The sequence below is a fragment of the Nelumbo nucifera genome, chromosome 1, assembly GCF_055504915.1.
Source record: "Nelumbo nucifera cultivar China Antique chromosome 1, China Antique-T2T, whole genome shotgun sequence".
NCBI lineage: Eukaryota > Viridiplantae > Streptophyta > Magnoliopsida > Proteales > Nelumbonaceae > Nelumbo > Nelumbo nucifera.
In genome coordinates, this window is record NC_142649.1 from 61,790,553 (window position 1) to 61,807,021 (window position 16,469).

At 39.4% G+C, this 16,469-nt stretch overlaps 1 protein-coding gene across 4 annotated transcripts; it reads right to left on the reverse strand.

The window, feature by feature from the left end:
• Positions 1 to 1,263: 1,263 nt before the first annotated feature.
• LOC104594331 (uncharacterized) lies at positions 1,264 to 9,300 on the reverse strand. 4 transcript variants are annotated; one of them, XM_010254579.3, is made up of 4 exons: positions 9,056 to 9,300; positions 7,512 to 7,855; positions 5,289 to 6,441; positions 1,264 to 4,838 (listed from the first exon to the last, which is right to left on the reverse strand). In XM_010254579.3, the coding sequence occupies exons 2-4, from the start codon at positions 7,667 to 7,669 to the stop codon at positions 1,671 to 1,673; spliced, it is 4,479 nt and encodes a 1,492-aa protein (XP_010252881.2). In that variant the 5' UTR covers positions 7,670 to 7,855; positions 9,056 to 9,300; the 3' UTR covers positions 1,264 to 1,670. The 4 variants fall into 4 exon arrangements, with proteins under 4 accessions (XP_010252881.2, XP_010252882.2, XP_010252880.2 ...); XM_010254580.3 differs by having other exon boundaries at positions 9,016 to 9,209; XM_010254578.2 differs by having other exon boundaries at positions 8,875 to 9,071.
• Between the last annotated feature and the right edge of the window lie 7,169 nt (positions 9,301 to 16,469).

Consider the following 16,469-nt stretch of genomic DNA (forward strand, 5'->3'; position numbering starts at 1 on the left):
CGGTTCATGTCGCCTCTTCTTTTTGACCTTCCTCTCCTCTCTCCTCTCTCCTCTCTCCTCTCTCCTCTCTCCTCTCTCCTCTCTCCTCTCTCGAATCAAATATACGTAGCAGGAGCTGCAGTAGTTTCTTTCATGTACGGCTGTCATAACGGCTATATTTTATGGTCGGTCGGTCTGTCTCTCTCTCTCTCTCTAAATTTTACTTATGGGGTCTTCTGTTTTTTTTCTCTATGCTGTATTTATCTCTTTCTTTCCTTTCTTTTACGTGTTGGTGACGTCTGTGATGCTGCTTTATCATTTACTTTCTCATTATGTGATATTAATGAGGAAGAGGAAATATCAGTCAAAGTGTCAAACCACCAAGGTTTTGATCAGATGATCAACTCGCCTCTCTCTAACATTGTTGCAGGGTGCTCATTTTGTACCAAAATCATCAAACAAAGTCGAAGGGTTGCGAGGCTTTAATCCACAACTAGATGGATAGTCAGTGTTAGGAATCATGAACCTAAGATTTCAATGGATGCCCTTAATAATAACGACAGGTATGTGCATGAGATCGTGTTCCAGTCGTCCATGAACAAACGTTTGGAGAATAGACGAAGAGCAATCAAATCAGATGATTAAAAAAACAAAATAAAACAGGTTTTAGAATCAATTCTCTCTTGACCCAAAAAAGCGAGAGAGAGAATCAGTTCTCCAACAGGAGTTCTTCTGAATTTCCAGCACGGTAGCTACGTAAAGAGATCATTTTCATATCCAACACAACAGCTTAAACCGTTCACTTCCGTTTCCTTTCTATGCATCTCATACAAGTGACATGCACTTTGCCTGTTACAGGTGAACTGCTGGTTTCTTTCGACCATGATGCATGAGAAAATAAGCAACTGAAATGCCAACCATACACGTACGTTCAGTACAGCAAGACTTAAAAAAGGCTGATCATGTTTGTTTTTTATTACAAAGTTTTGTGAACATAACAGACACACCTTCCTTGGTCTGTGCCACTTAGCTTCAAAAACTTACACGAGCGTTCCTTGTTTAGTAATGGTTGAAGATACAACTGCTGGGCGGGGGTGGGTTGGTAATATAGCAGAAACATTGTTGCTGTTTCCATCGAACCTGGTCTAACAACCAAATCAACTTTTACCTAGAATGGGTTATCAACGAAAGCAAAATTAAGTATTAAATATCCTCTGAAAGGGTGAAATATAAGTTATACACGACTGTGTAAACACTCATCCAATAATCCAGACCATGATAAGATTGCCATTTATGACCGGTTATATTCATGGTAGTTGACAAAGGAACTTTCACATTGATCAATTATTCAAGATATGCATAAATCTACTCTTGGGCAAGCTTAAGACTGCAATTTTGCAAGCCAACAGTCTCAAAAACTTGGATCTTACCCAACTATCAGTGCATTGAAATAAATATAAAAAACTATTCAATAACTCATATCTGCTGCATTACTTGCTCCATTCCTTGGTCAAAGTATATGATTTCCTTCTCCAGAAGAACAGCTTCTTGTGAATTTTAATCTACCACTGGTATCAGAAGATCTTAAGCTCTCAACACAAATTTGCTGATCCCTAATTATGCTCAGAGAAATGCAAAATGGCTCTCACAATTTAGATGCCCTTTTTCCTTTTGGTTTGAAGACTCTTCGACTACAACAAGCTTGAAGAGTAATACATTGCTGGGTTCAGATTATTTGTAGATGATGATGATGGAACCATGAAAGGACTGCGCATTACCGCACTGGGACCTTCAGAATTACCTCCCCACTTGAGAGGACCCGCACTTGCATTCCTTTGGCATGACACCAGAAAACTAGGCTTGGCAACTGCGGATGCTTCATGCAAAACAGAACCTTCAGAAGTAAGTCCCCACTTCACAGGACTTGCAATTGCTCCTCCAGTGCATGTCAAAAGAAAATTGGGCCGGAGACCAACTGGTGGCACCCTTGGGGAAAAAGGGAGAAGTGTTTGATAACAAGGAAATGGATTCATCTGCCTCAAAGTGGAATTTGGAGCAGTTGAAGTCAAAATATGCACTGGAGATTGCTGGTTCCTTTTCAATATCTCACTGTAAATTTCAGCTTTCTTCCTTGAATCAGGTTCTTCACTTTCAGGAGAGTCATCAATGATGATCACCTCTTGTATGCGATGAGAAGCAGAAGCAGCATTCTGATGTTGAAGTGGTGGAGAAGAAACAACTCTCTCAACATTACAAGAAAAAGAACTGAGCTTATTAGTTGACCTCTTGTGTTGACCTTGTATGTTGCCATTACCATCTGGCTTGTGCTGTTGCAAGGAAGGACAATCAAAACTTCCTGCATGCATACCGTGGCAGATGCCTCCTGCTGCTTGGTGTGCCTCAACAGTATAGTGATTTTTTAAGCCATTTGAAAGATTGACAGCAAAACATTGTGGTGAAGGTTTGGAATCCTGGGTGATAATGGCAGAACCATCAGGAGCAGCATGATGGAAAGAAATGCTCTCCTGATTTGTGACATTATTGGCAAATCTGAGAAGTGTCAAATGTTTTGTGCTAGGAGGGTTTCCCTGATTCCCAACAGTGCAATATCTAGGTTGCACAGGTGTCTCCTCATCTTTGTTCACTACCACTAAATTCTTTCCCATTAACCTCAGAACAGGAGTAGAGGTAGCAGCTTCATGGTGATGAACCTGAGAGGATGTGCTGGCAGGATTGGAAACACAACTTTGAGAGCTTGTAGCAACATCAGAAGAGGCTTTCATTGAAGAGGGATCTTTGGAAAATTCCAGCACAGGGAACACCATCTTGTCAGTACTTGAGTTTGGAGAAGTGCAAAATGAGGTTGACTTTCCCAGCCCTATGTTTACATTGCTACTCATCTGACTTCCCTTGGAAGGAAGCATTTCTGAGGCTATACATTGCTTCAGTTGTGAATCTTCATAGTTTTGGGCAGCCACCTGAGACATGTCTGTGTTCTTAAAGCAACAACATTTCTGGTTATCCATAAAATTTTCAGGTTCTTTTGTGGGAGAGATCATAAAAACCTGTAGATTTTCCCTATGGAAATTGCTGTCTTCTCCACTTATGCTCCCTGTGCATGGAAATTTAGCAGGACCTGCCATTGCTGATCCAGTGCTAGTACATGAGAAGATTGGCATAAACTTGTCTTGAACCTCAGAAAGTCCACTGGATGATTCTGGCTCTGAATATTTTAAATCAAATTTTCCCATATAGGAATGGGAGATGGTTGAGGAGACAGAAAGAGGAGATCCAGATGGATCTCCATCAATCACAATTTGTTGATCTTGAGAAGATTCAGCCCTGCTAGAGGTTAAAGATGAGTTTTCCTGAAGAGCATCAGAACCCATATCCCCAGGACTTGGCAAAAATGATCCCGGTGGTCCTGGGATAGGTATTGGATCAACTTCAGCAAAAGAAGTTTCACCCCCAACTCTACAATCTTCTGTTTCCATATGAGCATTCTGTGTACCATTCCCATAATCAATTTCATTGGAGCAATCGGTCTCTTTATAATCTCTAAAACCTGGTATGCTTGGTGCCATCTGTGTTTCAGCTCCATATGCCGGTAGTTTATGCTCTTCAATAGAGGGCAAGCATTTGGATTGGATCTTGGAATGATTACCCAGTTTATTAGGTTCTGAAACTGGGTTTTTGTATGATCTTATAAGGGTGACCTTGACAGTTTTCCTGGATACAAGTTCAGTAATGGAATCCTCCTCCTCATTTGGAATCTTGTCTGTAGTAGATTCTAGGCCATCATAGTTATCTGTGACATTATCTCCACAACATTGATCAACTCCAGCATGGGAATCTATAACTGCATCTGGATTATGACTACTACAACCAGGTATGGACTCTGAAACTTTCAGAGTTGGTTCTCCCTCTTCTGAGGCACATGGAACTGCTCCTTGTCTGGATTCAGATGCATTGCTTCTGCCAACTAAGCATCCATCCATAGTCCCTTCTATTTGAGGCCAAAAATCTGGATCATAAATCCCTTCTATCCGGTTAAGGCTTCTAGATTGGTTTCCACTGTAATCTTGCATCTCATCACATGGTTTACTCACATCTGAGAAAGAATGCCCTACTTTGTTAACTGTCTCCACATTTCTATGCAATTGAGACTTCTCAGAGACCAAATGCTCTTTATGGTCGTTAAACTTGGCTTTAGTGAATGGTGGACTGACCACTAGCATGCTCTTCCTCAAAGTAGGAAGTTTCTTTCCCATTTCTAAGAAAGCATGAGAATTTTTGGTTTGTTTTGCTTTTCCCTTGGGTGAATTACCAGAGTTTTTGTCTGGGCTTGAGCAAACCTCCATTCTATTGCCTCTTGAAGAAGAGGCATGATTTCCTGAAGACCTTGGAAGCCTCACCATACACTCATCAAATGTAGAACTGCTGCCTTTGTTCAATTGATTCTGACTATTCTCAGGTGTTTCAAAACACATCTGCTTATTGCCAATGGTTTGAACTCCTGGGCTCGCCACTCTCTTGCTTTTCAAAGACATGGCATTCTCCAATGATGAGTTAGAAAGCTTCTGAATACACTTCCTCTCAACAGAAAACTTGCCTAAATTTGATTGGTTCCTCCCATTCAATGAGCCCAATATCTCATGTGAGGAATATTCTGGACCGTGATGGTGATCATGGCTGCGAAACTTCTTTAGCAAACCAGTGCGTTTGGAGCACGGCCACTGTCCTAATGTTCCCAACTCACAGGATTGAATACTTTCATGAGATTTCAGGAGTTGAGACAGACTTTCTTCTTTCTCATGGTTTTCCTCCATCCCATCTCTTTCTTCGGAGGCTTCATGCATCTGTTTATCAAAAACAAACAACAGTATGTAACTCAAAACATGTGAAAAAATTGCAGAATGTAATATGGAAGTATCTCATACTCGTTGGAATTCATAATACAAATGCCTAGCAACACAGGCTCAAAATAGAACCAAAAAACCAGTGTACAATAGGAATCATTCTATATCTATTGCGAACTCACAAGTTAAGGTCAATTTTAGCAATAGAATTCAAATTCCAAGCAGATTGTATCGACCCAAGGTAGCTGAAATCAACAGTAAGTGAATCACCCACTAGAAAAATGCTTAGGTTGAATATTACCAGCAAGGAAATTACTTTAAGCATCAATTTGCTTGACAAATTGTATTTGCCCCACCCAGATAACTTGTATGTATCAGCAAAAGACAGAAAATATAGTGAATCCTTATACAAGGTCAAGGAGCATATAAATAAAAACAGCATAGACATACCTTATTTTGATCAACCTTTGGAGAGCATAGTCTCGCAGACTGAGATTTAAGTTTTAGATACTTGAACTTCCTTGGTCCAAGGCGTCTTTTCTTTCCAGAATAAAAGAATTTTCTTTCATTACCATATTTTATATGCTTCCTTGGCCTGGAATCTCCTCCAACACTTGGTGCTGAAACATTGTTAAATTTTGACAGAATCCGAATCTTTGTTCCATTAGAATCAACATAAACTGCACCTTCATCACCACTATCCTCAACTTCAGGAGAGAGCCGTTGCCTTTTCCCTTCAGCACAAACTTCAGCATGTGAACAAGGCATGCTCAATTCAACAGCCCAGTTTGAACCATTCCTCTTATCAAGCTCTTCCAGGGTGCATGGAGGCGCTGTTGCACAAATATCTATCATTGACCTCTTTTTCCTTGGCTTTATTTTATGTCTGGTTGGCTTAAAATTAACAGAAAATTTGGCAGTTGACTCCATGGCCAGGCATTGATCAATGTGAGCATTCAACGTGGTGTTTGAGGTGGATGAGAATGTCTTGCAAACAGGGCAAACTTTCGAAGCCATGGGTTCTGATATGCTGGTTGTATTGGAAGCAAAATCTTCACCGCGGCTAGGATTGGAGTGGATACCCAATTTTACCATCAACCGACACTTCTTACCTGATTGTTCAGTTGTATTTTGTGCTTTGTGTGATGCACCAGAAGTTGCTAGAGCTCTAACTTCTACTGAGGTTTCTGACAACGTACTGGCTCCTTGGGCTGAACAAGAGAGTCTGTTGGTTGGAAGCGATTCACTTTGGGATTTGGCAGGACAATTCACTGTTGATTGAGTATCTCCTTCTCCTCTTGTCTCATTGCAACCAGACAATATCGATGATCTGCTCAAGTTTGCGTCTTCAGGACCTAATGTCAGGTTCTCCTTCTCCCGTAATGGATATGGATCTTTATCTACTCCTTCATAGCCATCTACTCGGACAAAGAGTTGATCGTTTCCTACAGACTTCCTTAAACAACGGTTTTTCACTGTATCAGGAGGTTCAAAAGGTGGTAATACATCCTTAATGCCATGCCTCAAGCAAATTTGCAAATACTGCTGAGCAAAAGGCCAGTTTGTTGCAATATCCTTGCTGCGGGCTGCAAAAACATAACCTCTGCAAGGCAAACCAAGAATTTTAGACCAAGGATTTCCAGGACTAATGAGCGCAAACCAACATCAGCAGTCAGAATGATGAGCAATTCACTCGGGAATATTTAGAAATACAATCCAAAAATAACAACAATAATCTAATGCAAGTTTCTCTTCCAAACCTTCTGAGGGTTCTATTGTACGTCAGGCTCGGTTTGGGAAGATTCCAAACAGAAATATGTTCAGTGTAAAACCTTAACCTTGTGTACAGGATTTCTAAACCTTGTATTTGCACTCTTCCCAAACTGAAGCTTCAAGCTCAAACTCAAAAGGAGGAGAGAGCCTTACACCATGGAATCAAACTCAACGGTAAAGAATCTACTAAACCGCAGAGAAACTGAGAAGAAATACCAAATGAAAGACAAAATTATATGATCAAATAAACTCGAAGAAACCCATCATATCCATCAAACAAGAACCAGGACCCAGAAGAAGGAAAAGAAGCATGGAACAGATATCAACAGAATAAGCAAAATAGTGCCAGACTATCCCAACTAGCACTCGAAGGCGTGGGATACCCGTCAATTGACATGAACTGGCAGATAGATAGAGAGAGGACAAAGACAGAACATCTGAATTCGGATTGGAAGGTTAGATACTACTCGAGCGATATGAATAAGCGTATGGATTGAGAGAAGGCAAAGACAAAACATCTTTGTATGGAATGGCTAGATGTTGTTAGCTATCAAAACCAAGGTCTCTTTTTTTATATATAACCAAGTAAAACCCATGAACAAGCTAATAGGTTGAGCGTCAAGAAACCCAAAATCTGTCATTCAGAACACCTACGTCGAGAAAAGTCACAATAGATATGGATCCTGATCAAAAAGGAAAAGAAGCAGAAGAAGAAAGAGGACCAAGCAGAAGTCACGATACAAAAGCCATAAACCAACGACCATATAACTCAGGATCTGATTCGAAAGACTTCTTGGATTAGTGAGATCTCCACGAACAGATTAAAGCCTTGCTGACATCAAAATAAACACAAGAAAGTTAATATGCAGATACCATGAATCAGAACATGAGAAACAATACCTTATTGAGAAGTTGGAGAGCTGGGGATCAGCAAGGCCTGACTTCAACAGATCTGCCTTTTGTAAGGCAAATTTTTCTGAAGCCCTTTCATCGCTTATCGGTACAGAAGAAGTCTTGCAAGAACACGAGGGATCTGAAGAGGTTTCAATGGATAACATCTGCAGAAAAGCTTCTCTCCTCTTGTGCTGTTTCTGCAACAGACACAAGAGATGTGGCTACAACTTGGACTTATCTTGTACTTAGCCTCCAGCATAACAAAGAACTGAGAGTTTCAACTCACATCACCAACACCAGTGAAGATCAAAGCCCCAGAAGAAGATTCAGTCGCCTCTTCATCCACAAGCCTGCATATAGCAGTTAATAAGAGTAAATATCAAATCTCAGGAGTCTTAAGAGGAACAAAAGCTAAAAACCAGCTTCTAGAGGACTCTAGAACGTTATTTTATGTGCTAAGAATGAGTGAACTTGAGGGAAATAAAGCCTCCTGAATCTTCTAAACTCACGGTAGATGTAGTTCTTTGGCAACCATGAATCTAAAAGAAGAACATGAAGGTGGGAGAGAAGATGAAACCCACCCAGCAAAGACGAGAATGGAAGATCGAAGTATCTATTAAACGTCATTTTATGTGACTAATCCAGTAGAAATACAAGGTAAAGATATAAAAAGTTGAAATAGACATCCCAAAACCAGTAAAATCTTACATACTACCGAAATCAAGTCCATTTAGCTGGAAAGATCAAACCCCCATTAAAGGGAGTGATGGAAGAAAAACAAAAATCAGTGATCATATGTGAAATCTGAGATGAAAAAAGAAAATAAGCGTGGGAAAGAGAAACCTAAATCCAAAATTATCGCATAGAGGGAGGGAGAGAGGGCAAGCGAGCGAGAGAGAAAGTAACTAATAGCATAAAGAAAGGAGGTTCTAAAAACCCATCAAACCCAAAAATTTCAAAACCCACGAGCAAATTCACAGAAAATATGGAATATGAACCCGTGAGACAAGGTAAAAGAACCCACAAGCTCAAAAGGTGAGGAGAAGAGAGCATGAAATAACACGGTTTCTATTTCCGAACTTCATCCCATTCCGGAGATAAAACTACAAGAAGGGAAAAAAATTTGAATTTTTCAGATGCAAGACGAAACTGAAATAACTAAAGCATAATCATCAGCAAATCCAAAGGAAACCCAACAACAGATTGTTAGGAAAAGAAACCCATTAAATCCATTTGAGAAAAAAAAAGTAAAGGAACAGCTGCTTCCAAATGAAAGAAAAAAAAAAACAAAAAAAACAAAAGAAAAACTAGCCAAAGATGCGAAGAAGATCATCAAATAACCGAGAAGATAACATAAAATCATACAAACCTTCAAGTCAGGAGCTTCTCCCTAATGGTTTCTACTCAAAATATTACAGAAAAATAGAAAGAAAGAAAGTCGGTGTGTAGAAAACTAGAAATCAAAGAGGAGAAGAAGCAGAGAGAGAGAGAGAGAGATTTGTGTTCTAACATCTTCCACAGTAAAGAAAGAAACAGCACCACCCACTCACACATCAAAGGGCATCAGGTTCTCCACCAAAAGCAGGTTTGTAGTTTTGTACTATTGAACAGCACCTTCATTCAGCCCCCCGTATCCGTATCCAAGTATTAGAGAGAGAAGAGAGGAGAGAGAAAGAGAGAGGGGGTTTCTCCAAAGAGCTGTCCTATCCTATACCTACTGCTCTACAAAGCCTTTTCATTTTCTCTTATATATTATTTGTTTTTTTGTAAAAACTATACTGCACTCCACCTCAGAATTCTAAATTCCTTTTATTTTTTCTGATTTTTATGTTGCAGGAATGGCCATGAAGCCCATAGCTTTGGGCCCATGCTTTTTCGGAATTACGAAAAACGCTCCTCCTTTAAAATTGCTAATGATTTTTATGTTGACCATAATGCCCACCATGAACACAGAAAATGCGACAGAATCACTTCAGTCGTTCACCGTAAATAAAGAAATTATTTTGATAAAACAAGGGAACCATTATTATTTGTAATGATAAGGATAAAAAGTAAAGGGGTATTTCAGTCTTTTCAGAAAGGCAGCTGTAAAATGTAAAAGACTGAAAGAAAAAGAAAGAGGGGTGGGCGAGTGCAGTGCGCAAGCCCAATTAAAAACCCAAATCACTTAACATGAGATTGAGGTAAGAATAAGATGGATTCATCACCTTCCCTACTTTCTGCATGAGACCAAAGGACAGTATTTATTGAGTTTGACACGCGGCAACCTAATCAAGAGGCGATGGCAAGTGAATGAGTAATATAAGAATATCTCCTCTCCTCTCAGTTACCAAGCAAGTATGCCTGGGCTTTCTTACAATGTTGAAAAAGACATTAAAGGACAGGCTGAGACTGAGGCTATTATTTAAGTGAAGAATGTAACCCATTGTGAGGCATGGGGCCAAAATGGCCATGAGGCCCATGAACAAGGACAACCTAATGTTATATGCATGCATCTGTGATTTGTAATTGTAAGACACACACACACTCACAAGTCACATCCTTATGATGATGATCATCATCATCATCATGAATTGAATGGTATGGATTTGTCATGCGTTGTCCCCTTCAAAAAATGCACATTAACAACCACTTTATACAACTCTTCTTCACTTGGGTGGGTGGGTGGGATACCGTGTGGGCCTGTTCCTAAATATATACTGTAGTTGATAATTGGGCCACAAGGACAAAGAGGAGAGAGGGGGAGCCAGAGAGGAGAGAGGCCAGTGGCCCAGTGGGGATCCAAATTGTAATTGGACTATTGGAGGTTAAAAAAGCAATAGTCACAATAAATGTGTAATTATTGATTGAGTTGAGGCCTTGAGGGGGGTAGGGTACCGTGCTCGTCAGTCATCATCTATTTATTTGGCCCCCTATGACCTATCTATATGTCCACGACTCTAAACATTCATCCTCGGTGTAAATATGATACCAATTTTTTTGTTGGATATGCGTGCCCGCAAAGCCCACCAATTATGGGGGCCAATTTCTACACTATGCCTACACCATGGTCCATGGATCATGGATGGATTGGATCCCTAACGCTCCCTCCTTTTCCTTTTGCTCACTCATTGCCAAAAATTAATATGGATTCATTTGCCCAGGTGGAGTGGAATTAGACATAGTTGGCTGGTGACTATTTTCCAAGATGATGTAGTTAATATTATTCACCACGCCACTGATTTGTGGTATATCTTTAAAGGGTAATTTCGTCATCTTATGGTAGGGGACATTCTCGTGTGGATTAATGCGGAGCCTCGATGACAGGCATTACGATCTTAGTCGAGCTTCTACTGATATATTTATAAAGGGGTAAATGTGTGAAGCTGTTATCAAACGCCCTCTTGGGAAGCCTCGATTATAAATAGGGATTCAAAGTCATAGGTAACTCTTATGCAATCTTAACAATTTAAGCTCGTCCTGCACCCCACACCAGGTTTTTTATGTGTTTTTACGGCTTGTAGGTAGAGGTGTAAATCGGGTCGTGTTATTTTTGGTTTGGGACAATCGGCATGAATTTAGATCAGTTTGGTACAGTCTGGCACGATGATTAGTAGATTGTGTTAGGTTCGATATGATCATGTGGGTCATGTTGGGCCTGGGGTTTTAGGTCCATAGGTCGACACGGCACAGCACGGCCTAGCCCGCAGCCCGGCCCAGCATGGCCCGTATATATATTTTATATAATATTATATAAATTATAATATATACTAATATATAGTATATAATATATTTTAATAAAATAAATAATTTTTTTTATTTTATTATACTAATTTATTTAATTATTATATATAAGCAATTGTATACACAAAATTTATATAAAATTAAAATTTTAAGTTTTTTGTCAATTTTTTTAAATAAATAACTTTGGCTCTATGCATAGCCCAACCAGGCCCAAGGCTCAGCCCACGGGCCAGCCCGGTCCACTACATGGCACGGGCCCACACGAGCCTGGGCCGTGGGCCGTGCCAGGCCGACCCCCAAAATTTTCACTAAAGAGGGCAGCAACTGGGCTCAAATCTACTACCCAAATGCTATTCCCATCCCTACCCATCGGACACTATAATTGTACATTGAGAATATCTTCATTGTTGATTCATAGGGAGATGTTCTCAATTGACGGCAGTGATGCTTTGTGGATAGGGATGTGGGAATAGATTGTGGATAGTAGATTAGGATGGGGTTCAACCACCAAGTTAATTTGATATGGGGATACGAGCTTTCCTAATTAGGAATGGATTCGAGCTGAATTGAGTTAAATAACTAGCTATTTGAGTTTGGTTTTGTAGAAAAACATCGAACTTGAGCTCGATTTGAACTAAAAACATGACGTCAAATTTGGATCAATTCAAAAACTCATGTTTGAGCCCGGCTCAGCTTTAGCTCAATAGTGAACGAAGCTTCATATAAAAAATAAAAAGTTACACATGTAAATTATACATATAAAATATTATTTATTATTATTATGTATTATATAAAAATTAAAAATATTATATATATATAATATAAGTTCAATTAAGCTTGCAACCCTCATGAGCCAGAGCTCATTAGGCTCAACCTCAATTTGATTAGCAACAAACCTACATATTGAATTCAAGCTCGACATAAACCGAACTTAATCAAGCTTCTCAGAAGCTAAACTTGAATAACTTGTGAAAAACTCGGCTCTTGTCCACCCTTATCCCCAATCCCCTCATGGCCCTCTCTAACCTCGAACTACTGATCATACCAAAAATTCATAAGCTATCTTCAAGAGTTAAAATCAGCCCCCCAGAAAGATAGTTTCCCATAACGTCCCACAACACATCCCTGCCATGTATTGAGAATATCTCCTAATGATGCCTCATCATTTCCAATATTATCATTAGGAAATGTTTCCAACACATGGCGGGGAATATGCTGTGGGAAATTATTTTGTGGGGTGTTGATTTGAACTCTATCTTCAACTCCCCAATCCCAGTGAATGAAACTTTAGCTTTTAAACACTGTTTTCAAAACCGGATCGAAAAAACTGAGAATCGATCACCTGACCAGTTCCGTTTTCCTCCAAAACTGTTTTTTCCCCCAAAACCATTGATTTTGGTCAGCAAACCGTTGAACCAGCTGGTTAACTGTTCGAACGGTTTTGATCGTTTTCCAATTTTTTTTTGTCAGAAAGGACCGGCTATTCGAGTCAAACGGCCAGACCGTTCAAACCGGTAACCGGACCCCTGACCGGTTCGATCACCGGTTCATTTTTAAAAACCATGCTTTTAAACATAATTCTCAACCTTACAAATATAAGAATAAGAGGAAATTAAACAATTTGTTTTGTCATTTAGGTGATTTCAATACCAAGGGGGAAGTGGGTTTCTTTTAGAGATTAGACGTTGTTAGCGAAACTAATACCCCATCATCTGTGGTGGGGATTGGGCGTCGTCACCCCACATTATACGTCTCTCTCTCCCCCTCTCTTTCTCTCTCTTTGATTTATTATTATATAAACAAGAATAAACAAATTCATACATCCCCTACATGCATACAAAATAATACGTGCTCTGTCAAAATTTTTCTAAAAAAAATTATAAGTTGCTTTGTTCCTATTTTATGGTTGTGGGGTTTCTTCTCTATAAAATAAATACATTACATCACGCCTTCCCACTAACATATAAATGCTTCTTTCCTTACTCCGAAGAAAAGGAAAATACTCATTAAATATTATCAATTTTTCTTCATTTATTAATTATTTTTCTCTTCCTTCCTTCCTTCTCTCTCTCTCTCTCCTCTTTTTCTTCATGCGATGTCAGCGTGGTTGAATAATAAGATATGATGCTGCCTTTTTCTATTGAGCCGAAATTCCAGGATTCTCCACCACCACTCAGGCACTCACCATCTTGTTCTTGCTTGCTCTTTTCCCCTTTTTTTCTGTTAGTTTTTCTTCCTCTTTTTTTTTTTTTCTTATTTGTTTTGAAGTAGTGGTGGGTCCCCCATGTGAAGATGCTTTCTTCGTCATCGGATTGGAACCCAGTTAACGATATGCTATGGCCTATGGCCCACCTTATGTAAGCCTGCTGACATGACCTCAATCAATGGGTAAAACGTTGCTCTTCTCATTGACCCCTGATAGATAATCTTGATTGAACCATCACTCCTTTTCTTTTTTTTTCTTCTTGGGTTTGGATACATACAACCCCACTGCAACGTACCTACGTCACCTCCTTTGAAAAGAAGAGAATTAGACAAAATGACTCTGACATACCCCTTTCACTCGCCTGTATTACCAAACAATCCTGTTGTCGTGCTAATATGGTGAAAATACCCACCTTTTTATTAAAAAAGAAAAAGCTGAAGCTGCTATATTAAGAAATAGCTTCTATACGGGTATATACAGCTCCCTGCGCAAAGAGTTGCAAGAGAAAATAGACCCCATTACGTGAATCTACTATTCATATTGTACAAAAAGAAAAACATTTTCAAAAGATGGGGGCAGAGTGCAGAGAAGCCTTACATCCAACATCCTATCCAAAACTAGCTCAAGATGTTTAGGGGAGGGCTCGTTTGGGAGGGATGAGTTGAAGTCTAAGCTAAAACCGGTTCAGTTACTTTGAAACATATAGGCTAAGTTTGAAAATTGCTTATTCGAATAAGTACTAAGGCCATGTTTGGGAGCGCTTATGTTAAAAATAAGTGTTTATTTGTCGACAAGATATGATTTGTTGCAAATTTAGAAATATTTGATTTGATTGATTACAGATTTGAATAAATTTAGGAAAGATTAGATTTGAATAAAATTAGGAAAGTCATATCTTAGGATTAAGGGAAAGATTTAATCAATCCCTAATTGAGAGAGATTCTAGGAGTAATTGAGAGAGATCCTAGGAGTTTGTCTCTCCTATCTTTTCTTAATTAAGTTGTATGCTCAACATGTTTTATCAACACATTATCAATACAGAAGTATTTATTTTCTCTCCCTCTTCATTTCTTCTTCTCTTCCTCTTTATTTTTCCACATGGTATCAGAGCTTTAGGGTCCGATCATGAATTTTAAGGCCGCCATGGTTGGCTCTGGTTCAGCCTCTTCGGATGCTACCAGTGGTGTAACATCTTTGGAGGGAGGTATTCAGTCAGCGGCCATCTCTCTCTTTGAGAATTCTCTTTAGATTACCATTCACAAATTGAATGGAAAGAATTATCTTGAGTGGTCTCAGTCCGTGCGGTTGGTGATCGACGACAAAGCAAAACTCGGCTATTTGAATGATGAAGTAAAACCACTAGCCACTGATGATCCAAAGTATAGGCAGTGGCATTCTGAAAACTCTATGGTTACCGTCTGGCTGATCAACTCTATGGATCATGTGGTTGGAAAACCATTCATGTTCCTGCCAACTACTCGTGATGTGTGGGAAGCTGTTAGGGAAACCTATTTAGATCTGGACAATCATTCACAATTGTTCGAACTGAATACCCGAATGTGGAAGATGCAGCAAGGTAAGCATGACGTAACTGCTTATTATAATGAGATGATGGCTATTTGGCAGGAGTTGTATTTATTTGAAGAAGAAGAATGAGAAAGTCCGAGTGATAATGCTCGGTTCAAAAAGAAGATAGAAAGAGGCCGGGTCATTGTCTTCTTGGTTGGTTTGAATAAAGAACTCGATGAGGTTCGGGGACGTATCTTAGGGCAAAAGCCCTTACCTACTATAAGAGAAGTTTTTTCAGAAGTGCGTAGAGAAGAAACACGACGACAAGTGATGTTGAAGAATGTTAATGAAACAAAAACTGATAATGAAGGGTCCGCTCTTGTGGCCCGAGGTGTAGACGTAGACGGAGATAAACGAGGAGGAAAGCAAAGACCTTGGTGTGATCATTGTAAAAAGCCATGGCATACTCGGGAAACCTGCTGGAAGCTGCACGGGAAACCAGCAGGTTGGAAGAAAAAATCAGCCAGATTGTCACGGGGAGATGTCCGCGCACTTCAAGTAAGCAATTTGGATCCAGGGCAGCAATCATCCTCGAAGTCTCTTCCTTTCACAAAAGAACAAATAGAGCACCTATATAAAATGTTTCAATCTCAATCGTTAAGAAATTCTAACCCACCCTGCTCTCTAGCCCAGTCAGGTAATTTTTCACTGCAGCCATTGCTTGTACCAAATCTAGTGGCTCCTGGATATTAGATTCAGGTGCCACTGATCATATGACCGGCACTTCACAATTCTTCTCTTCATATACACCCTGTGCAGGGAATCAAAAGGTTAAAATTGCAAATGGTTCCTTTGCTACTGTTGCTGGAAAAGGAACTGTGCCTATTTCTCCTTCTCTAAATCTTAAAGATGCTCTACATGTTCCTAACCTATCATACAATCTCTTATTTGTCAGCAAACTAACCCTTGATCATAATTGTCGGGTTAATTTTTGGTCTTCTTGTTGTGAATTTCAGGATTTAACCTCGGGGAAGATGATTGGGGGTGTTAAACTGGATGGTGGCCTCTGCATCTTTAATAAAGGATCAACCTTTGGAAGGCAAGACCGACAGACTTGTTTCAGTTCTATCTCTGTTTCTAGTGACAGTGAAGTTTTGTTATTGCCATTATCGGTTAGGACATCCTAGCTTTCAATATTTAAAACATCTATTTCCCAAGTTGTTCATGAATAAAAATAATTCGTGTTTTAAGTGTGAATCTTGTGAATTAGCAAAACATCATCGTGTTGTTTTTCCGTCCCAACCATATAAAAAATCAAAACCATTTACCATGATTCACAGTGATGTTTGGGGTCCTTCTAGAGTAACAACTCTTTTTGGAAAGCGTTGGTTCATTACTTTTATTGATGGTCATACTAGGGTCACTTAGGTTTTCCTTTTAAAAGAGAAATCAGATGCTGAAACTGTGTTTAAAACTTTCTATAACATGGTTCAAATACAATTTCAGACAAATTAAAATTTTTCGAA